The sequence below is a fragment of the Tyto alba genome, unplaced genomic scaffold (genome assembly GCF_018691265.1).
Source record: "Tyto alba isolate M040663 unplaced genomic scaffold, T.alba_DEE_v4.0 Super-Scaffold_38, whole genome shotgun sequence".
Classification (NCBI taxonomy): domain Eukaryota; kingdom Metazoa; phylum Chordata; class Aves; order Strigiformes; family Tytonidae; genus Tyto; species Tyto alba.
Genome location: NW_024881313.1, coordinates 40,630,187 through 40,651,091, shown reverse-complemented (window position 1 = coordinate 40,651,091; position 20,905 = coordinate 40,630,187). Strand labels below are relative to the sequence as shown.

General features: G+C 56.7%; 2 protein-coding genes across 3 annotated transcripts in view; both read right to left on the bottom strand.

The window, feature by feature from the left end:
* Positions 1 to 569: 569 nt before the first annotated feature.
* Positions 570 to 4,411, bottom strand: LOC122154341 (vegetative cell wall protein gp1-like). The gene is made up of 5 exons (XM_042802178.1): positions 4,408 to 4,411; positions 1,630 to 1,973; positions 1,125 to 1,235; positions 925 to 1,008; positions 570 to 775 (listed from the first exon to the last, which is right to left on the bottom strand). Exons 1-5 carry the CDS (start codon positions 4,409 to 4,411, stop codon positions 584 to 586), a joined length of 735 nt encoding a protein of 244 aa, XP_042658112.1. The 3' UTR covers positions 570 to 583.
* Positions 4,412 to 9,364: 4,953 nt separating this feature from the next.
* The window catches only part of KLHL18 (kelch like family member 18), a 28,504-nt gene continuing 16,963 nt past the window's right edge, over positions 9,365 to 20,905 (bottom strand). Inside the window, exons 4-10 of one of the 2 annotated variants that reach the window (XM_042802255.1) lie at positions 19,929 to 20,127; positions 17,152 to 17,312; positions 16,746 to 16,882; positions 15,566 to 15,803; positions 13,605 to 13,709; positions 13,207 to 13,318; positions 9,365 to 9,758 (exon numbers count right to left, since the gene is read on the bottom strand). In XM_042802255.1, the coding sequence (XP_042658189.1) occupies positions 9,372 to 9,758; positions 13,207 to 13,318; positions 13,605 to 13,709; positions 15,566 to 15,803; positions 16,746 to 16,882; positions 17,152 to 17,312; positions 19,929 to 20,127 (1,339 nt within the window). In that variant the 3' untranslated portion in view covers positions 9,365 to 9,371. The remainder of the gene's footprint in view (positions 9,759 to 13,206; positions 13,319 to 13,604; positions 13,710 to 15,565; positions 15,804 to 16,745; positions 16,883 to 17,151; positions 17,313 to 19,928; positions 20,128 to 20,905) is intronic. The other variant, XM_042802256.1, reaches the window with a different exon arrangement.

The following is a 20,905-nucleotide window of genomic DNA, read 5'->3' as shown; positions in this document are numbered from 1 at the left end:
CCCCCCCCCCCATCCCCGGGTCCCCTTTTATCCCTTCCTGGGATGTTGGGGAGCCCACCCCCCCCCCCCCCACGTTCGGCTCCCCGCCTCCGGAAACCCGCAGAGTGGCAGGTTTTTTTTTTTTTTTGGGGGGGGGGGGCGACACACACACACACGCACACATACACACACAGCGCGGTGGGGGGGCAGGTCCTGAGCCGCATGTCTGGGTCCCCTTTGGGGACACAACCCCGCTCCCCACCGTGTCCCCCAACCCTGGGAACCCCTTGGCTGGGTGCTTGGGGGGGGGGGGGTCGGTTTGCAGCGCTGGGGGCCCTTGGGGACCGTCCCCGCGTCCCCTCGGGGCACGGGGGGACACACACACACACACGGTGGCACAGGTGACACCGGGAGCGTTGCCCGTCGTGCCCCCAGGACTTGCCCAACCCCACGCTTGCCCCATCGCTGTTTCCCAACACCGGGGGGGGGGGGGTGTGAGTGTGTGTGTGTGTGTACCCCCCCCTCCCCGAGCCCCCCAATCTCTGTCACACCCCACACCCCCCCCCCCCCTCCACGCACGCACACGTACGACCCCGAAATCTCTTTATTCCAGGTCCGTTGGGGACAAAAAGCGGCGGGAAGTCCCTGTGAGGGACGCGCTGGCGGGGGGGCGAGGACGAGGGGGTGGCCTCGAGGAGGAGGAGGAGGAGGAGGAGGAGGAGGAGGAGTGACCCGGGCTGGTGCCGAAGGCTCGCGGGGCGCCGGGGGGGCGAGGCTGGGTGCTGCCGCCGGGCTGCTGGGGAGAAGGGGGGGGGAAGAAATAAGGGTGGGTTTCACCCTGCGGCCAAAAAAAAATGTCCCCAAACTGTGTGTGTGGGGGGGACACGTACCCCCCCCCCCCCCCCCCCCGAAAGTGAGGAAGAGGGGGGACCCCGCAGCCCTCACCGGCTCCCGGCCGCATTCCACCATCGACAGCGGCACGTCGGGCAGGAAGGCGAAAACGGAGACCTGGGCCGTGCACCGCTGCACCTGGGGGGGGGGTGTGGGGACCCTGAGCGCCTCGGGGACCCCCCCTGCTGTGCCCCGTCGGTGTTTTTTTGGGGGACACCCCCCCACACCCCCCCCCGTCCCGTCCCCACGCTTACCCTGCCCGGCCGCGCTTGGCAGCCGGCGCCGCGGCGGTCGGGGAGGTTTTTGGGGCAAGCGGGCTGGCGGGCGGTGAAGTTGATGCTGAAATGGGTACCCCAGTCGAACGTCTGGAAAAAAAAAAAAAAAAAACAAAAAACAAAAACCCAAACAAAAACAAACAAACAAACAAAAAAAACCACAACCAAAAAAAAACCCAAAACAAAACAAAACAAAAGAGACCAAAAAAAACCCCAAAACAAACCAAAAAAAAAAAAACCAAACAAAAAAAAGAGACCAAAAAAACAAAACCAAAAACAAACAAACAAAAAAAAACCAAACCCAAACAAACAAAAAAACAAAGCAAAAAAAAAACCACAGACCAAACCCAAACCAACCAAACCAAAAAAAAAAAAACAGATGGAGCTACCCCGGTGGAAAAAATAGGGGGTGTCGTCCCCCCGCTACGCTGCTTCTTCCACAGCAGAGTGGTGAATCCGGGGACCCCCCGTCCCCTTTTCCTACCGTCCTGGTGACTCCCAGCAGCTTGAGCAACCGCAGCTCCTGCCCGTGGGTCTCCAGCACCGATCGAGCCAGGTCGCGGGGTGCCGGGTCGCGGGGTGCCGGGTCGCGGGGTGCCGGGTCGTGGGGTGCCCGGTCGCGGGGTGCCCGGTCGTGGGGTGCCAGGTTGCGGGGTGCCGGGTCGCGGGGTGCCAGGTCGTGGGGTGCCAGGTTGTGGGGTGCCGGGTCACGGGGTGCCAGGTCGCGGGGTGCCCGGTTGTGGGGTGCCAGGTTGCGGGGTGCCGGGTCGCGGGGTGCCAGGTCGTGGGGTGCCAGGTTGTGGGGTGCCAGGTCACGGGGTGCCAGGTCTGCGGGGTGCCAGGTTGCGGGTGCCAGGTCGCCGGGTTGCGGGTGCCAGGTTGCGGGGTGCCAGGTCACGGGGTGCCGGGTCGCGGGGGTGCCAGGTCGCGGGGTGCCAGGTTGTGGGGTGCCAGGTCACGGGGTGCCTGGTTGTGGGGTGCCGGGTCGCGGGGTGCCAGGTTGTGGGGTGCCAGGGGTCGCGGGGTGCCAGGTCGTGGGGTGCCAGGTCGCGGGGTGCCGGGTTGTGGGGTGCCTGGTGTGTGGGGTGCCGGGGTCGCGGGTGCAGGTTGTGGGGTGCCAGGTCACGGGGTGCCAGGTCGTGGGTGCCGGGTCGCGGGGTGCCAGGTCACGGGGTGCCAGGTCGCGGGGTGCCAGGTCGTGGGGTGCCAGGTCGCGGGGTGCCGGGTTGTGGGGTGCCAGGTCGCGGGGTGCCAGGTCGCGGGGTGCCGGGTCGCGGGGTGCCAGGTCGCGGGGTGCCTGGTTGTGGGGTGCCAGGTCACGGGGTTGCCAGGTCGCGGGGTGCCAGGTCGCGGGGTGCCTGGTCGCGGGGTGCCTGGTTGTGGGGTGCCGGGTCGCGGGGTGCCGGGTCGCGGGGTGCCCAGGTCGTGGGGTGCCGGGTCGCGGGTGCCGGCAGCCCCGGGGGGAGCGCAGCGCCCGCCGCCGCCACCAGCACAGCTCCCAGCACCAGCGCCATGAGGGCCGAGGGGATAAAAACCAGACGATGAGGGGGACACACACGCGCTCAAATTCAGGGAAAAGGGTGGGGGGGGGGGACACACACGACCCCCCCACACACACCCCACCCCAGTTTCCCAGTTTCGGCCGCTTTCCCTTCCAGGATAAACAGCGGGGCCCCCGCCGCTGCGGGGAAGGGATCGGGTTGCTGGGATTTTCCTTGGCCCCGCGCCGGAGCTGGTGGAGATGCCGGAGGCTCCGAGGAGCCGATTCTTCCCCATCCCCGGCCCCTTCCCGGCCCCCGCTCCCAAATTTGCGGCGTGAGGGTGCAAACGGGGCCCCCCCACCCCCCCCCCCCCACCCCGGCTCCCCGGCTCCAGCCAGCCACGCTCGGCCTCCCGCTCCTCCCGGGTGAAAAACCAGGACCCCCCCCCCCCCTTCCCCCTCATCCCTTTTTCTTCACGTTATTTTTTTTGAATAAATCCCCCCCTCGCCCTGCTCGGAGCTCGGCCTCATCCAAACACCCCGTCCCCAGCCGGCGATCCAACCATCGCCCTCGCCGCCTCGCTCAAAGACGCCACACCAGCCAGGCAGAGGGATGAATTTCTCTCGGTTTTAATTAAAAAAAAAAAAAAAAAAAAAAGGGTTAAGTGACAATAAAAATACTCTTTTGGGGTGGGGACACGGGTTGGTGTGCGTAGGGTGGGGGGAGAAGCGGCGCAGCAAAACCCTCCGGCGCGGGGAGCGCAGCGTGGTTCGAGGACACAGAAACGTGCCGGCGCCACGAGGATCGTGTAAAAATTTGGGGTTTTCCTTGAATTCGAGGATGCGGGGTTGCCCGAGGATTGCGCCGAGCGGGACGCGCTCTCCCAGTTCACCTTCCCTGGGCTACCCGGGGCCCGTTTTCCCCAAATTCTGTATTTTTCTCTCCCCTACCAGCAGTTTGGGGCCGAGGCTGGAGGGGCTGCAGCCCTGCTGAAAAGCCTTTTCTCTTTGGTTCGTCCACAAAGCAAAAAAAAAAAAAAAGAAAAATAAATCAATCCCTGGGGAAAAAAACCCGGGGAGCCCCAGCGGCACGGCCAGGGGACACCCGAGAGCCCGGGGGGTCCCCAACAGCCCAAACCTTTGAGCTGCTGGTCTCACAAGTGTATTTTGTCCAAAATTCCCATTTTTAGGGACGCGGGGGCCCGGGTGGGAGATGCTGGGAGGGAGAAGGGACATCAGAGGGGACAAGGGGACGCCGGGAGAGGAGCCCCACGTAAGAGGCAGGGCCGGGGCCGGGGGGAGCGCGAGCTGCCCAGCTCTGCAGCCCGGGGAATTTGGGCAGAGAGACCAAAAAAATAAATGGGGGGGGGGATGGAGGTTGGTTGTTCTGCAGAGACCCCGCCGCAGCTCCAGCTCAGTTATTTCTGCAGTTCATGGCCCAAAAAGCAACTTCAGTTTGATTCCAGTGCTTGTTGGTGTTTTGCTTTGTTTTTTTTTTTTCCCTTTTTTTCTTTTTTTCTTTTTTTTTTTTCTTTTTTTCTTTCTATTTCTTTTTTTCTTTTTTTTTTTTTTTTTCCTTTTTTTCTTTTTTTTTTTTTCTTTTTTCCTTTTTTAACGACTCTCAGCAGCATGGAAACCCCAACTGAATTCCCCCCTCCAGCGAACCCAGCAGTTGATACGCACGGAGGAAATAGCTTTATACTGACAAATCACATTTATAGCCACCTATGCTCCTTATATACACCTAAAATATACATAGTACCTGAATATACAGACACCCACACATACCCCCAAAGTTAAAATCCCGAGCGGCGCCGGGCGCCAGGTGTGAGCAAGTGGGGGTGGGGATTTGGGGGTGACCAGCCAGCGCCCCATGGCTTGGTGCAAAGTGGGGGGGGGCAGGCTTGGAGCCCCCCCCCCCCCCCCCCCCCAAAAAAAGATGGGGCTGGGGGAGGCCACGGGGTGAGACCCCCCGGCCCTTCGCCGCTGCCGGCGGGATGAGCGTCGGCTGCCCGAGCAGGCGGGGGGGGGGGGAGCAGGGTGAAATGATGGCTCTGCTGAAGGGTGGCATGGTGGGGGGGGGACACCCCCCAGAGCCTTGAGGGGGGGGGGCCACCCAGAACCTTGAAGGGGGGGGACACGGAGGTTCACGGCCACGCAAGAGAAACCCTGAAGAGCTGCCGCGGCGCAGGCAGGCCCCCCCCCCTAAAAATCCACCCCCCCCACACACACCCCCCCCCCCCCCCAAGCCCCAAAACCTTTCCTGGCGCAGCAACACCCCCCCCCCCCCCAAAAAAAAAAAAAAAAAGCCCCAGGGCGGGGAATCTCACCCCTGCCAGCTCCACCAACCCACGACCGCCCTTCGTAGCGACGTGTCCCCCCCACGTGGGATTTCCCCCTCCCTCTCCCCCCCCCCATACCCCGGGGGGGCTTCCAGAGCTGACAAATTCTACGCGTATTTTCCTCGCCCCCCCCCCCCCCCGAAATATCCTGAGACCCCGTCAATGTTTAATTGAAGGGGCATCTCCACCGCACGACGCCTGGGCCCGGTGCCCCTTTCGCAACCCCGCGACCGTTGCTCAGCGCCGTTTCACGCCCCAGCCCTCCCCCCCCCCCCCAAAACTCGCCCCGAAACGACGCGGTTTAACCGACCCCGGCTCCCCCCTCCCGAATTTCCCCATCCCGCCGCTCTCGGGGAAAGAAGTTTTCCCCACCCAGCTTCGAGAAGCCAGCGGCGTCTTGTGTAAGAAGCACCATAAAATGCAAAAAGCCTGGATGCAGCCCGGGAACCGACGCTGGTGGGTTTGAGTTTTTTTTTGTTTTTTTTTGTTTTTTTTTTTGGGGGGGGGGGGGGGGGGGTGAGGGGCCCTTCGCTGCCGCCAGAACGGGTGGATATATTTTCAAAGGCATTAAAACGGTTGGTTTTATGTCACAATTCAGCCCGGCCCCAGCCTCCACCAGCACCGCCGGAAGGAAAGCGCGGGGCGAGTTGGAAAACCAACACGGGGGGGTTGGGGGGGGGGTTGGGGGGGGGGTTGGGGGGGGGGGGTTGGGGGGGGGGGGTCAGGATTTGCTCAGCCCTGGCTCTGAGCGAAGCAGCAACGGCACCAGCCCCTCCACTCACCCCGTTTCAACACCTTCGATCGTTCGGGAGCCTCAGCTCAAAAAGCCAAGGGTGGGGATGGGCTGATCGAGTCGGGTTTGATGGGCTGATCAAGTTTTTTTTTTTTTTTTTTTTTTTTTTGGGGGGGGGGTGTGTGTGAATGACACCTGAGCGCCTGGAAACGCACCTCCACGCCGTCAAACGCTCCCCAGATTGTTGTCGAGATGCTACCCCCTCCCCTCAAAAAAACAAAACAAAACAAAACAAAAAAAAAAATCATCACCCCCCAAAAAAACCCTTTTTTTCTTTTTCTTTTTTTTTTTTTTCGGGGGGGGGTGTGTGTGTGAATGACACCTGAGCACCTGGAAACGCACCTCCGCGCCGCCAAACGCTCCCCAGATTGTCGTCGAAACGCTCCCCCCTCCCCTCAAAAAAAAACCCAAACCAAACCAAACAAAACCCATCACCCCCAAAAAAACCCTTTTTTTCTTTCTTTTTTTTTTTTTCGGGGGGGGGGTGGGTGTGTGTGTGAATGACACCTGAGCGCCTGGACACGCACCTCCGCGCCGCCAAACGCTCCCCAGATTGTCGTCGAGACGCTCCCCCCTCCCCTCAAAAAAAAAACCCCAAACCAAACCAAACCAAACCCATCACCCCAAAAAAACCCTCTTTTTTTTTTTTTCTTTCTTATTTTTTCGGGGGGGGGGTGTGTGTGTGTCTGAATGACACCTGAGCGCCTGGAAACGCACCTCTGCGCCGCCAAACGCTCCCCAGATTGTCGTCGAGACGCTCCCCCCTCCCCTCAAAAAAAACCCCAAACCAAACCAAAAAAAACCCATCACCCCCAAAAAAAACCCTTTTTTTCTTTCTTTTTTTTTTTTTTTGGGGGGGGGGGTGTGTGTGTGAATGACACCTGAGCGCCTGGAAACGCACCTCCGCGCCGCCAAACGCTCCCCAGATTGTTGTCGAGACGCTCCCCCCTCCCCTCAAAAAAAAAACCAAAACAAACCAAAACAAAAAAACCCCATCACCCCCAAAAAAAACCCTTTTTTTTTTTTTCTTTCTTATTTTTTCGGGGGGGGGTGTGTGTGTGTGTGAATGACACCTGAGCACCTGGACACGCACCTCCGCGCCGCCAAACGCTCCCCAGATTGTCATCGAGACGCTCCCCCCTCCCCTCAAAAAAAAAACCAAACCAAACCAAACAAAACCCATCACCCCCAAAAAAACCCCTTTTTTTCTTTCTTTTTTTTTTTTCGGGGGGGGGGTGTGTGTCTGAATGACACCTGAGCGCCTGGAAACGCACCTCTGCGCCGCCAAACGCTCCCCAGATTGTCGTCGAGACGCTCCCCCCTCCCCTCAAAAAAAACCCCAAACCAAACCAAAAAAAAACCCATCACCCCCAAAAAAAACCCTTTTTTTCTTTCTTTTTTTTTTTTTTTGGGGGGGGGGGTGTGTGTGTGAATGACACCTGAGCGCCTGGAAACGCACCTCCGCGCCGCCAAACGCTCCCCAGATTGTTGTCGAGACGCTCCCCCCTCCCCTCAAAAAAAAAACCAAAACAAACCAAAACAAAAAAACCCCATCACCCCCAAAAAAAACCCTTTTTTTTTTTTCTTTCTTATTTTTTCGGGGGGGGTGTGTGTGTGTGTGAATGACACCTGAGCACCTGGACACGCACCTCCGCGCCGCCAAACGCTCCCCAGATTGTCATCGAGACGCTCCCCCCTCCCCTCAAAAAAAAAACCAAACCAAACCAAACAAAACCCATCACCCCCAAAAAAAACCCCTTTTTTTCTTTCTTTTTTTTTTTTTCGGGGGGGGGGTGTGTGTCTGAATGACACCTGAGCGCCTGGAAACGCACCTCCGCGCCGCCAAACGCTCCCCAGATTGTCGCCGACACGCTCCCCCCTCCCCTCAAAAAAAAACCCCAAACCAAACCAAACCAAACCCATCACCCCAAAAAAACCCTCTTTTTTTTTTTTCTTTCTTATTTTTTCGGGGGGGGGGTGTGTGTGTGAATGACACCTGAGCACCTGGAAACGCACCTCCGCGCCGCCAAACGCTCCCCAGATTGTTGTCGAGATGCTCCCCCCTCCCCTCAAAAAAACCCAAAACAACAAAAAAAAACCCCATCACCCCCAAAAAACCCCCTTTTTTTTTTTTTCGGGGGGGGTGTGTGTGTGTGAATGACACCTGAGCGCCTGGACACGCACCTCCGCGCCGCCAAACGCTCCCCAGATTGTCGTCGAGACGCTCCCCCCTCCCCTCAAAAAAAAACCCCAAACCAAACCAAACCAAACCCATCACCCCAAAAAAACCCTCTTTTTTTTTTTTCTTTCTTATTTTTTCGGGGGGGGGGTGTGTGTGTGTCTGAATGACACCTGAGCGCCTGGAAACGCACCTCTGCGCCGCCAAACGCTCCCCAGATTGTCGTCGAGACGCTCCCCCCTCCCCTCAAAAAAAACCCCAAACCAAACCAAAAAAAACCCATCACCCCCAAAAAAAACCCTTTTTTTCTTTCTTTTTTTTTTTTTTTGGGGGGGGGGGTGTGTGTGTGAATGACACCTGAGCGCCTGGAAACGCACCTCCGCGCCGCCAAACGCTCCCCAGATTGTTGTCGAGACGCTCCCCCCTCCCCTCAAAAAAAAAACCAAAACAAACCAAAACAAAAAAACCCCATCACCCCCAAAAAAAAACCCTTTTTTTTTTTTTTCTTTCTTATTTTTTCGGGGGGGGTGTGTGTGTGTGTGAATGACACCTGAGCACCTGGACACGCACCTCCGCGCCGCCAAACGCTCCCCAGATTGTCATCGAGACGCTCCCCCCTCCCCTCAAAAAAAAAACCAAACCAAACCAAACAAAACCCATCACCCCCAAAAAAACCCCTTTTTTTCTTTCTTTTTTTTTTTTTCGGGGGGGGGGTGTGTGTCTGAATGACACCTGAGCGCCTGGAAACGCACCTCCGCGCCGCCAAACACTCCCCAGATTGTCGCCGACACGCTCCCCCCCTCCCCTCAAAAAAAAACCCCAAACCAAACCAAACCAAACCCATCACCCCAAAAAAACCCTCTTTTTTTTTTTTCTTTCTTATTTTTTCGGGGGGGGGGTGTGTGTGTGAATGACACCTGAGCACCTGGAAACGCACCTCCGCGCCGCCAAACGCTCCCCAGATTGTTGTCGAGATGCTCCCCCCTCCCCTCAAAAAAACCCAAAACAACAAAAAAAACCCCATCACCCCCAAAAAACCCCCTTTTTTTTTTTTTCGGGGGGGGTGTGTGTGTGTGAATGACACCTGAGCGCCTGGACACGCACCTCCGCGCCGCCAAACGCTCCCCAGATTGTCGTCGAGACGCTCCCCCCTCCCCTCAAAAAAACAAAACAAAACAAAAAAAAAATCATCACCCCCCAAAAAAAACCCTTTTTTTTCTTTTTCTTTCGGGGGGGGGTGTGTGTGTGTGTGTGAATGACACCTGAGCGCCTGGAAACGCACCTCCGCGCCGCCAAATGCTCCCCAGACTGTCGTCGAGACGCTCCCCCCTCCCCTCAAAAAAAACCCCAAACCAAACCAAAAAAAAACCCGTCACCCCCAAAAAACCCCCTTTTTTTCTTTCTTTTTTTTTTTTTTTTTTACTCTTTCTCCTCAGATGGTGAGGAGGGGTATGCAGCCCACGCCCACCCCTCCCTCGTGGCACACCATCGGCGCCATGAACGTCCAGCGGTTTGTCTCCGGGTCGTACATTTCCACCGAGCTGAGGTTGGACTGTCCGTCGTAACCCCCCAGGGCGTAGAGCCGCCCGCAGTTCGCCACGAGGGACACGCGGCTGCGCCGGGTGGTCATGGGGACGAGGGGGTACCAGTGCCCCCCCGCCGAGCTGTACCCTTCGGCCGCGCTGAGGAACCCCGAGCCGTCGTAACCCCCGCAGACGAACATCTTGCTCCCCAGCGCGGCGGCTCCGTGGCGGCAGCGTTTGTTCAGCATGCTGCCCACCGGGTGCCACGTGCCCGTGGGGGGGTTGTAGTACTCGACCTGCCGCCGAGGGAGAGAGGGGCGGCGTGAGGAGGTGGGGGGGGGGGACACAGACAGACACCCCCCCCTTTCCCCCCTCCCCAATTCCACGCTGCGTTTCAAACAGCTGAAGCTGAGCCCCGGCACCCAAAGGGCGGCGCAACCTTGGATTGAAAGAGTTCCTCCCCAACACAAGATTGGGCTGTTGCCCCCCCCAACCCCCCCCACCCCACACCCCCACCCCACACCCCCACCCCGGGGGGGGGGGCAAAGCCAGCCAAAGCTCCCCCCCGTGCCCACGCTGCCCTTAGCCATCCCCTAAAGTCTCCCCCAACCTCACACCGGCCTCCCCAGGCGGAGGATTTCAGCTGTAACAGCTTCCAATTTCCCCCCGGGGGGGGGCTTGGGGGGGTTGGGGGGCGGGGGGGGGGGGGGGTTGGGGGGCAGGGGGTGGGGGGGGTGACCACCGCTCCTGCCACAGCCCAAGCCCTACAACCCCACACCCTGCAGCCACGGGTGGAATTTCTTCCCTTCCTCTGCGCAGCGACCCCCTTCCGCCGTCAGAAGAGGCTGACCTCTCCTCCCTGTGCAGCCGTAAAAGGGCTATCGGGCACCTCAGGGTGGGGAAAAAAAAAAAAAAAAAAAAAAAAAACAAACCACCCCCCCCCCCCCCAAAAAAAAAAAAAAACCCACCCCCAACCATTTTAGACCCTTCGCATTTCTAGCGAAACCATTAGATGGAACCCTCCTGCAAGGGCTCCAGCAGTGCTCCCGCTCCGGGATGTGCTCGGACAAGCTGATTTTGCAGTCCTTGGCGCTGGGGTACTGCAGGGCTGAGGACAGCACCCCGCTGGCGACCCGCCGGGCGAGGCTGGAGGAGCTACTGCTGCTCCCCACAAAACCCTTCCGTACGGATTTCGGGGAGCGGTGCGTTAGTGACAGATCCAAATCGGACAGGGCCCCCCCCCCCCGGCCTTCTCGCTCCTGAGCGGACGAACGACCCTCGTTCCGTTCCACGTCAGGTGTTGCCTTAGAGAACAGGCAGAAAACGAAGGCGGAGCGGGTGGAAGGGGGCGAGCTGGGCTCGTAGCACCAACTCCCCCTGCTGTGAAGCTTGTTTCGGAGATAAGCTGTCTGGAACGGGAGCCAAACTGGCTCGGAAAGCAGAGGGGAAAGCTGGAGATCTGGGGTGCTTAGAGCTCGAAGGGGTGCAATGCTAAAATGATTTAAAATGAGGAGGGAGAGTTATTTAAAATGAGAAAGCAGAGGGAAAAGCCTGAGATCCGGGGTACTTTGGAGTTTGAAGGGGTGCAATGATAAAATGATTTATAATGAGGAGGGAGAGTTATTTAAAATGAGAAAGCAGAGGGAAAAGCCTGAGATCCGGGGTACTTGGGAGCTCAAAGGGGTGCAATGCTAAAATTATTTAAAATGAGAAGAGTTATTTAAGGTGAGAAAGCAGAGGGAAAAGCCTGAGATCTGGGGTACTTCAGAGTTTGAAGGGGGGCAATGATAAAATGATTTATAATGAGGAGGGAGGATTATTTAAAATGACAAAGCAGAGGGAAAAGCCTGAGATCCGGGGTGCTTCGGAGTTTGAAGGGGTGCAATGATAAAAATGATTTAAAATAAGAGGGGAGAGTTATTTAAGATGAGAAAGCAGAGGGGAAAGCCTGAGATCCGGGGTGCTTCAGAGTTTGAAGGGATGCAATGATAAAAATGATTTAAAATAAGAGGGGAGAGTTATTTAAGATGAGAAAGCAGAGGGGAAAGCCTGAGATCCGGGGTACTTGGGAGCTCGAAGGGGTGCAATGATAAAATTATTTAAAATGAGAAGAGTTATTTAAGGTGAGAAAGCAGAGGGGAAAGCCTGAGATCCGGGGTACTTGGGAGCTCAAAGGGGTGCAATGCTAAAATTATTTAAAATGAGAAGAGTTATTTAAGGTGAGAAAGCAGAGGGAAAAGCCTGAGATCTGGGGTACTTCAGAGTTTGAAGGGGGGCAATGATAAAATGATTTATAATGAGGAGGGAGGATTATTTAAAATGACAAAGCAGAGGGAAAAGCCTGAGATCCGGGGTGCTTCGGAGTTTGAAGGGGTGCAATGATAAAAATGATTTAAAATAAGAGGGGAGAGTTATTTAAGATGAGAAAGCAGAGGGGAAAGCCTGAGATCCGGGGTGCTTCAGAGTTTGAAGGGATGCAATGATAAAAATGATTTAAAATAAGAGGGGAGAGTTATTTAAGATGAGAAAGCAGAGGGGAAAGCCTGAGATCCGGGGTACTTGGGAGCTCGAAGGGGTGCAATGATAAAATTATTTAAAATGAGAAGAGTTATTTAAGGTGAGAAAGCAGAGGGGAAAGCCTGAGATCCGGGGTACTTGGGAGCTCAAAGGGGTGCAATGCTAAAATTATTTAAAATGAGAAGAGTTATTTAAGGTGAGAAAGCAGAGGGAAAAGCCTGAGATCTGGGGTACTTGGGAGCTCGAAGGGGTGCAATGCTAAAATTATTTAAAATGAGAAGAGTTATTTAAGGTGAGAAAGCAGAGGGAAAAGCCTGAGATCTGGGGTACTTGGGAGCTCGAAGGGGTGCAATGATAAAATTATTTAAAATGAGAAGAGTTATTTAAGGTGAGAAAGCAGAGGGGAAAGCCTGAGATCTGGGGTACTTCAGAGTTTGAAGGGGTGCAATGATAAAATGATTTATAATGAGGAGGGAGAGTTATTTAAAATAAGAAAGCAGAGGGAAAAGCCTGAGATCTGGGGTGCTTCGGAGTTTGAAGGGATGCAATGATAAAAATGATTTAAAATAAGGAGGGAGAAATATTTAAAATGAGAAAGCAGAGGGGAAAGCCTGAGATCCGGGGTACTTGGGAGCTCAAAGGGGTGCAATGATAAAATGATTTAAAATGAGAAGGAAGAGTTATTTAAGATGAGAAAGCAGAGGGAAAAGCCTGAGATCCGGGGTGCTTCAGAGTTTGAAGGGATGCAATGATAAAAATGATTTAAAATAAGAGGGGAGAGTTATTTAAGATGAGAAAGCAGAGGGAAAAGCCTGAGATCCGGGGTACTTGGGAGCTCGAAGGGGTGCAATGCTAAAATTATTTAAAATGAGAAGAGTTATTTAAGGTGAGAAAGCAGAGGGAAAAGCCTGAGATCCGGGGTGCTTAGAGCTCGAAGGGATGCAACGCTAAAATGATTTCAAAAGAGAAGGAAGTGGGGAGAGCACAACAAGGCACCAGTTCAGTCCTTTTTGGCGCTGGGGAAGACGGAGCAGCGCTTCGAGCGCAGCGCCCAGCTCCTGAGCGAGAGGGGAGGGGGCCCTGGCAACGCCCGAACGTGGTGGTGCAGAAACCCCCTTCACGGCCCTTGGGGCGCAGAGGGAAGGGGCACGGAGCCCCTCCCAGCCCCAGCCCGACTTCCCAGCTACCGGCAGTAAGCGGGTTTCTGGTGGGAACCCGCAGGCTTACGCTGTTGAAGATCTGCAGCCCGTCGTGCCCTCCCGACACGTAGATGCGCCCCTCGAAGACGGTGACTCCGGCGGCGCTGCGGTTGGAGCTCATGGGGGTCACCACTGTCCACCTGGGCGGGAGAAGGGAGCTGTTAGCAAGGCTCCGGTTATTTCAGCCCGGTGGGATTTTCTAGGAGGGAGGTTCCAGCAACTCCCCTTTCGCCGCTCGTTTTATTTAAACCGGGGTTCTGTTCACTCGCACCCCGGTAAACTCCGGCGAGGAGGGACGCCGCTCTGCTGTCAGGATATAAAAGCTTCTCCTGCATCGTTTATCACGTTCCCTTTACAGCCCGGACGCCGCGGCACTACCCCAGCAGCCAAGAGATGGAGGGATTTTAGGGCAGGAAGAGCTCTTACTTGTTCGTTTCTGGAGAATAGGACTCCACGGAGTTGAGGGACGAGTTCCCGTCGTATCCGCCGCACACGTAGATCTGGCCGTCCAGCACCACCGTCCCCATCGCGCTGCAAGGAAGAGCGGGACCGCGTGAGACGGCTGCGAGCGGTGCCGCACCGTCCAGAGCAGGGGCAATCCGTGGGTTCACCCCCCCCCCAACCTCCTCGCCCCACACCCCTGGGTTCCCCAACCCCCCCAACGCTCAACCCCTCCGTCCCGCTCGAGCTCTGAGCCTCCCGGTTCACGAGGGACGCTTGCGGCCTGAGCGCGCCCCGTTCTCCTCATCGAAAAGAACAAAAGCAAAAAGAGAGGGAGAAAACTTGACCCGGATCACGGGTCGAAATCCTGGTGGTTCCAGTTTCCCACTGCGGGCGATCGGGGGCGTCGCTGGGCGAGGGGCCCTGCTGCACCAGCCTCGGGAGAGCCCCTAATTGCTGCCAGACGTCAAGCTCGTTAAATCAAGGTGCTTGACCCCCCCGTCCTTTCACCTCGTAGATCACCTCTGCGGCTCAAAAAGACTTTCAAACGGGGCGCTGCAGGCAGCACACCAGAATCCCACCTTGAAAACAAAAAAAAAAACAAAAAAAAAAACCCACCCCAAAACTGTGGCCACCGAAGCTTCTCATAAAGCTCAGCAATTAAACCCCAGCAGTGCCGCCGGAGCCGAGCGGTTTGTACAATAACTGACATTTTTCTCCGCGTCCAACGCCCGTTCAGCTTGGCTCCAAGGCAGAACCACCCAGTCGTGGAAGGGTAACTGCCTCTCGCCGTGGGGAAAAGCTCCCAGGAACCTCACTGCTACGGGGGAAAAAGGAGCTTTCCCACTACAAATCGGAGCCTTGTGCCCAGGATTTCGTGTGCTCAGCCGCTTGCAGCGTGCTCTTCCCAAGGGATCAACGTCTCAGACCACAAAAAAAAAAACCCAAACAAAACAAAACAAAAAAAACCCAACAAACCAAACCAAGCCAGACAAACCATTATGGTAAAGAAGCGCTGCAAAGCTTGCAGAAAAACAAACAACTTCACAACTCTTAGTGAGCGGGCACGAGCGCAGGGAAAACCGCAGCAGAAACGCCGGCTGCCGGGGAGATGTTTGAGCAGGGAAGCAGCTACCGCGTCGAGGCGGGGAGGACAGGACCACGCAACTTAATCGCTGGGGGTTTCAAAAGAACGCGGGGGGTAAGCCCCCCAAAAACCCAGAGAGAGGTCCCTAGGCTGGTCGGGAACCACGCAGCTCTCTTCATCCAGCACAAACACCTCCTGCTTAGCCGGAAACTTCGCTCCCTGGATGCTAAAATCACTCCCCTCCTTCCCAGCTGGGTTTTTTTTTTTTTGTGCTTTCTGGTAGGGGAAAAAAAAGATGCCAGCGCCGGCCAGGGTTGGCAAAGTGGGTTTACCTGACTCGGAGCAGCACAGGAGTTTCCCACGCGGTTCTCGCCAGCGCTTTACCTACCAGCTAGCATCACAACACGCAGAAACGGGGCTCTCACCCCCCCTCCTTTGGGACCCCAGGCCCACCCCTTACCGACCTCACCGGCAGAGCTTCATCGCTCTCTTGTAGCTCGATTTCACTCCTTGCTGCCCCTCCCCCCCGTAGCTTACGGCCCGCACTGCTCGTTTTTTTACTCGCTGAGGTCTCAAGGGCTTCTCCTGTAAATCTGTGATGCACAGCTCAAACGTCGCCGAGCTGCCGGCAGTTATCCCCTCTGACCAGCAAGCAGCGCCCAAAATCAGCACCGAGGTCCCAGCTGTGGCCAAGCTGGTTCCACGCTGCTCCTCTCCTTTTTCTTGGGCGCCTTCCCCACGCACGACTTTCTCATTCAGCAGCCACCACCTCCAGCCTCCCTACAATCTCTTTTTTTTTTTTTCCCCTGCCTCCCTGTTGCTCCACAGGTCCCGTTCCCACCGAGCGAGCCGCACGTACCTTCGTTTGCTGTTCATGCTTTCCACTTTGGACCAGGAATCCATCTCCGGGTTGTAAACCTCCACGGTGCTGAGCCTCAGCTGACCGTCGTAGCCGCCGATGGCGTAGAGCAATCCGTTCACCACCGCGACCCCGACTCGGCTCCGGGCCGTCGTCATGGGCTGGCACTTCTCCCAGCGGTTGGCAATGGGGTCAAAGACTTCCACCACGTTCAGCGAGTCACCTGCGTAAAAATTTGCTACTCAAATTAAAAGAGGGACACCCGATAAAACCCGGGTTCAGCGAGCTGGCCCGGAGCAGAGGCGCGCGAGGGGTGAGCCCTCGCCGCTCTGTGCCCAACGACGGGGCCGACGCAGGGACTTGTTTGGGATCTCACACGTCCCCCCCTCTGGGCTCTCGGGCGACCTGCTCCAGCCCCGCTGCTCCCACGCCACACCAAGAGGCATTTCCCAGCCGCATCTCCACCCACCTGCAGCGACAGCCTGCTCTGAAAAAAACGCGCGGGAGCTGCGCGCCGCCGGTTGTGGAAGGTTTCAAAGCTCAGGCTTGAAACGAGCCCCAGGCTGGGGCGCAGCGGGACCCCCCGTGACCTCCAACAGGCAGCACAGACCCGCCGCGTCCCCGCTGCCGGCGTCCCCGCTGCCTGGGAACGCAGCTTCTCCGGAGGATAAATCCCTTCCTCCGTGGCGTGGCGTGACAGGGCTGCGAGGCCCACGAGACAGAGCCCGGCATGAACCCGCCACCCCGACTAGCCAGCCTGGCTGAGACCCCGGCAGAGAAATTTTATGAATGCATTCTGTCTCCTTTTCCCCCTCCCCTTGCTGTGGCTAGGCCCGTGCGAGCGCACTGCGCCTGCGCTCCCACGACATCACCTGGACGCCTCCAAGTTCTGCTTGTTGCTACAGGCAAGGGCACCAATCCTCAAAATGCCCAATTTTTTTTTTTTTTTTTTTTTTAGGATAGGCAAGAATAGCTGCCTTAAATAAACCGGACCTAGGGAGGATTTCTAGCTGGGAAGATGTGAAACGACGGGCGCAGCCGCCGTGGGCGTTTCAGTGGAAGGGTCGGAGCGCTGCGCAGAGGAGGAGAAGCGGCTCAGCGCTTCGCCCGAGGGGACTTCACGATCCCATCGCCCCAGCCAGCTGCGCTCCGCACCGCGGGGAGCGGCTATGCAAGGTACCTGCTGAGTTGAGCCCTCCAACGGCGTAAATCAACCCTGCGATCGATGTACAGCAGCGAGGACGGGTCTTGAACGCCGGGAGGTGCGGCCGGCGCTCCGGCATGAGGTGATAATCTTTCGCCTCATCGACTAGATCCCTGAAATCAAAGCCAAATAATTCAAGAGCTCCGCCGAGAGGACCAAACCCACCAGGTGCAGATTCCCCACCTCCCCGGGGCCAATAATTCTAGAACGCGACGCGGCCCTGCTGCCAGGTTAAAACCAGGGGAGGTGCTTGCTTTTTTTTTTTTGCTGTGCGACGGTGCTCAGCCCACGGAGAGAATTTCAGTCTCCGAGACAGCTAAAGCACACCCCTGCCACGCCACCACCCCCTGCGTGGTTTTCTAACCCCACACCCAAGCCTCACCTGCATTTGTGGCAGCAGCGGACCAGGTCATCTTGTTGCACGCGGTCGGTGAGAAACTGAGGTCGACAAAGGGGTAGGCGGATTTTGGACAGGAGCTCGGGTAGGAAGGATTCTCTCTGGTCTCGGTCATACCGTATCCAAGCTAACGCAGCTTCAAACACCTGCCAGAAGAGAGGCGTGGGAAGTTGGAGTTTGGGGATTTGAGGTTTTTTTTTGTAAGTTCTGACTGTTGCCTGATGGGAGAGAAAACACGTATTGGTAATGGTCAGCACTCTGTCCGTTCAGAGGGACCTGGTTAAGCTGGAGAGGTGGGGCTGGGCAAACCTCACGGAGTTCAACAAGGTGCTGCCCGTGGGTCGGGGCAATCCCCAGCACAAACCCAGGCTGGGCCCTCGAGGGGTGGCTGGAGAGCAGCCCCAAGGAGAGGGACTGGGGGGGCTGGTGGGGGGAAAACTGCCCGTGAGGCACCCCCGTGCGCTGGCAGCCCAGAACCCACCCGTGCCCTGGGCTGCAGCCAGAGCAGGGGGGGCAGCAGGGCCAGGGAGGGGATTCTCCCCCTCTGCTCCGCTCTGGGGAGACCCCCCTGCAGTGCTGGGGCCAGCTCGGGGGCCCCCAACAGCAGAAGGACCCGGAGCTGCTCGAGCGGGGCCAGAGGAGGCCACGGAGATGCTGGGGGGGCTGGAGCAGCTCCCCTGGGGGGCCGGGCTGAGAGAGTTGGGGGGGTTCAGCCTGGAGAAGAGAAGGCTCCGGGGGGACCTTCGAGCGGCCTCCCAGGGCTTAAAGGGGGGGGCAGGAAAGGGTGGGGGGGGACTCTGGGTCAGGGGGTGGGGGTAGGATGAGGGGGGACGGGTTTAAGCTGCCAGAGGGCAGATTTAGGTGAGATCTAAGGCAGAAATTGTTCCCTGTGCAGGGGGGGGGAGGCGCTGGCCCAGGGTGCCCAGAGCAGCTGTGGGTGCCCCCTCCCTGGAAGGGTTCAAGGCCAGGTTGGACGGGGCTGGGAGCCCCCTGGGCTGGGGGAAGGGGGCCCTGCCCGGGGCAGGGGGGGGCACTGAGGGGGCTTTAAGGGCCCTCCCAGCCCAAACCATTCCAGGATTCTATGACCCTCCCCTGACCTCCAATGACAGGGTTTCAGGACAGAATGACGATGCTCTACATGTCACCAGAGGGCTCTGCTGTTGCGTGATGCTGGGGTGGCCTGCCTTTGGCATTGCTTCCTCTGCCTCCAGCTCAGTCTGCACTAACGCTGCTCTACTGTCCCATGGGATGGTACGTTTAGTTTGTAGGGAGATGCGGGAGCTGGGAAGAGAATTTTGGTCGAAGAGGTGGAACAGAATGCAAAACCCCGGTTATTCAGCGCCAAAAATCACCAAACTGGGGAAGGGTATGGTGCTGCTCTTTGAAAATCCAGAAGAGCGTTTTGATGAGAGGGATCCATCTGTTAACCCTGGATAACCACAGAGTAGATGTCTGGAGCCGAGCTGGTCCCTCTACGCTCCCCTCGTGGACACTGGAGAGGCAGACCTCCTCAAAGCACCGTTCATCTGCCCCGGTTTGCATGACTCCAGGTTACAAAGGAGCCTGCTGACTAGATTAATCGGAGTCCTTGGCTCACAGGACTCTCATAGTGGTGCAAAAGTACGTCTTCAACAGCGGCGCCGCGGCGAGCTGAAAAAACTTACTTCCAACCCTACAAAGTGCTTTATGACCAGCAGAGAAGCTGCGCTGCACTAAACCCCTGATATTCCTGAAGAGTGGGGCTGGCATGAGGAAACATCACCAGGGATGGAGTTTTAGACTCCTAGCTGCTCCACAAAGGATCCACTTGGGAAAAAACAAAACAAAACAAAACAAAACAAAACCAAACCAAGAGACAAATGTGCGGTGCGATATTGCAACGTGGCTGGAAGGTGAGGCAGGTCTCCCTCTCTCCCCATTTCAGGGGCGTTTCAGACAGCCTGATTAACAAAGCACACCCTTACCCTCCACAGAGATAGCTGTAGGTCTGCTTTTCGTTTGTCACCTCCTCGGTAACCTCCTCAGAAGGAGCAGGACAGATTTCCTGGCACGAGGACAGGCTGTTTCTCCTGCAGATTGTCAGCCCAGCACTGACAGATTCTCAAGGCTGTTGAAATGGCCTAAGGTTGTTCCGCCCTGCTTTCTGGGTTTTGTTGTTTTGGTTTTTTTTTTGGTTTTGTTTTGTTTTTGTTGTTTTTCTGTTTTGGTTTTGTTTTTTTTTTTTTTTTTTCCCTAGGAGGAACAAGACAGTCTAGAGGAGCCTCTTGATGTCAAATTCGGTGGAACGTTTACTATAAAATGCTGCAGCACTTGCAGCAAGTTCTTTACACCTCAGAAGCACTCGTCTGCACTCGAACAGGAGCTCTGTGGGGAAGGGAGCTCCCCGCTACTGCCCACACCCTCAGCCCAAATCCCCCAGGACCAGTAACTTACTGCCAGTAAGGGGCACAGCTGAAGGTCCTCAGGACCCAACAGGTTCCACCTCTGTCACTGATGAATCAAAACAACGTTTTGCAAAGTCAATGGCTCGAGAAATTCTACCAGGCATTTCTCAAGAGTGAGGTGATGGCAGCAGCACAGGCGAGCGGGGCTCAGGGAGTCATCACAGCTCTGTCAAGCACCTCGTAGAGTCCCCACCATGCCAGGACATCTTCTCAGTTTCCTTCAGACCAGGAATATCCCATTCAACTCCCAAGAACCACCAAAAACCCTCTCCAAAGGAAGAAGAACTACCTGTGCCGAGGCCTACGCCGGGTACGTACCTGCTCCTCAGACTTCACGTTGAGCTCATCCCTAGAAACGAGCTCCAAGACGTCTTCAAAAGGCAGTGCCAGGAACTCTTCAGACATGGAAACCTCCACGAAATGCTGATGAATGAAGCTGTTGGCAGCGTCGTAGAGCACCGCACACATCATCGTCTCCGCAAACTGCCGCACTCCCAGACAGTTCTTAGGGTGAAGCCTGGGACAGCGGGGAAAGAGGAGAGCAAAGCCAACATCAGCTTAACGGAAGGATTGAAAGAATTGCCAACAGGTTCAAGCCTCGGAGGACACGCGATGCTCTGAAAGCCACAGCTGTGTTTTCTTCAGTGATGGCAGGTTCCAGCTCAGCGACAGACGGATCTACGCAGAGATCTGAAGGTGAATCCACAGCAGAGCCAGAGGATGGAAACCACCACTTAAAAATGTCCCCGCAGACCTGCCGAGGGACCACTGGACAGACTCAGCTGGCTCTGCGTGGTCGCAGGTCGACAGTTGAGGGGAAGCGAGAGGCTCTGCACAGCAACCCCTCTCTCCCACATCTCGGGGTGCCCGGGCTGTGCATCTACCACCATCTTTTCTTTTTTTAACTCCAGTATTAGACAAAGCCGGATTCAAGCACATCACGCAAATATCAGTCTCTGTCTTTCCTCTTACGTCTTCTTTAAGTACTACAGAACAGCATCTGTTACAGCTTCATAAAGCCATTTCCTGCAGCTTTATCACCAAAGACGCTTTTGCAGCGGGAGGTTGGACAGTGGGAAAATACCTCTGCGGCTCCCAGCCTTCCTCTAGCACAGCCAGCTGCTGCACGAAGCTGCTCGGTGGCACGCAGAAGCTGGGAAAGGTGATGTTTGCCACAACCACGCGCCCTACAGAAACAGGTATGCGTGCTGGACGCTCCTGTCCAAACAAGAAGCCCTGCCCAGTACAGGCACGTCACCGTTCCGCAAGAGCCGACGGTTGGGGTGTTTTGTGGC

Coding starts and splice junctions, on each gene's coding strand:
- LOC122154341 (XM_042802178.1), bottom strand. Junction 1,236..1,629: donor TGCTGGGAGTCACCAGGACG/GTAGGAAAAGGG, acceptor TTTTTTTTCCAG/ACGTTCGACTGGGGTACCCA. Junction 776..924: donor TGGAATGCGGCCGGGAGCCG/GTGAGGGCTGCG, acceptor CCTTCTCCCCAG/CAGCCCGGCGGCAGCACCCA.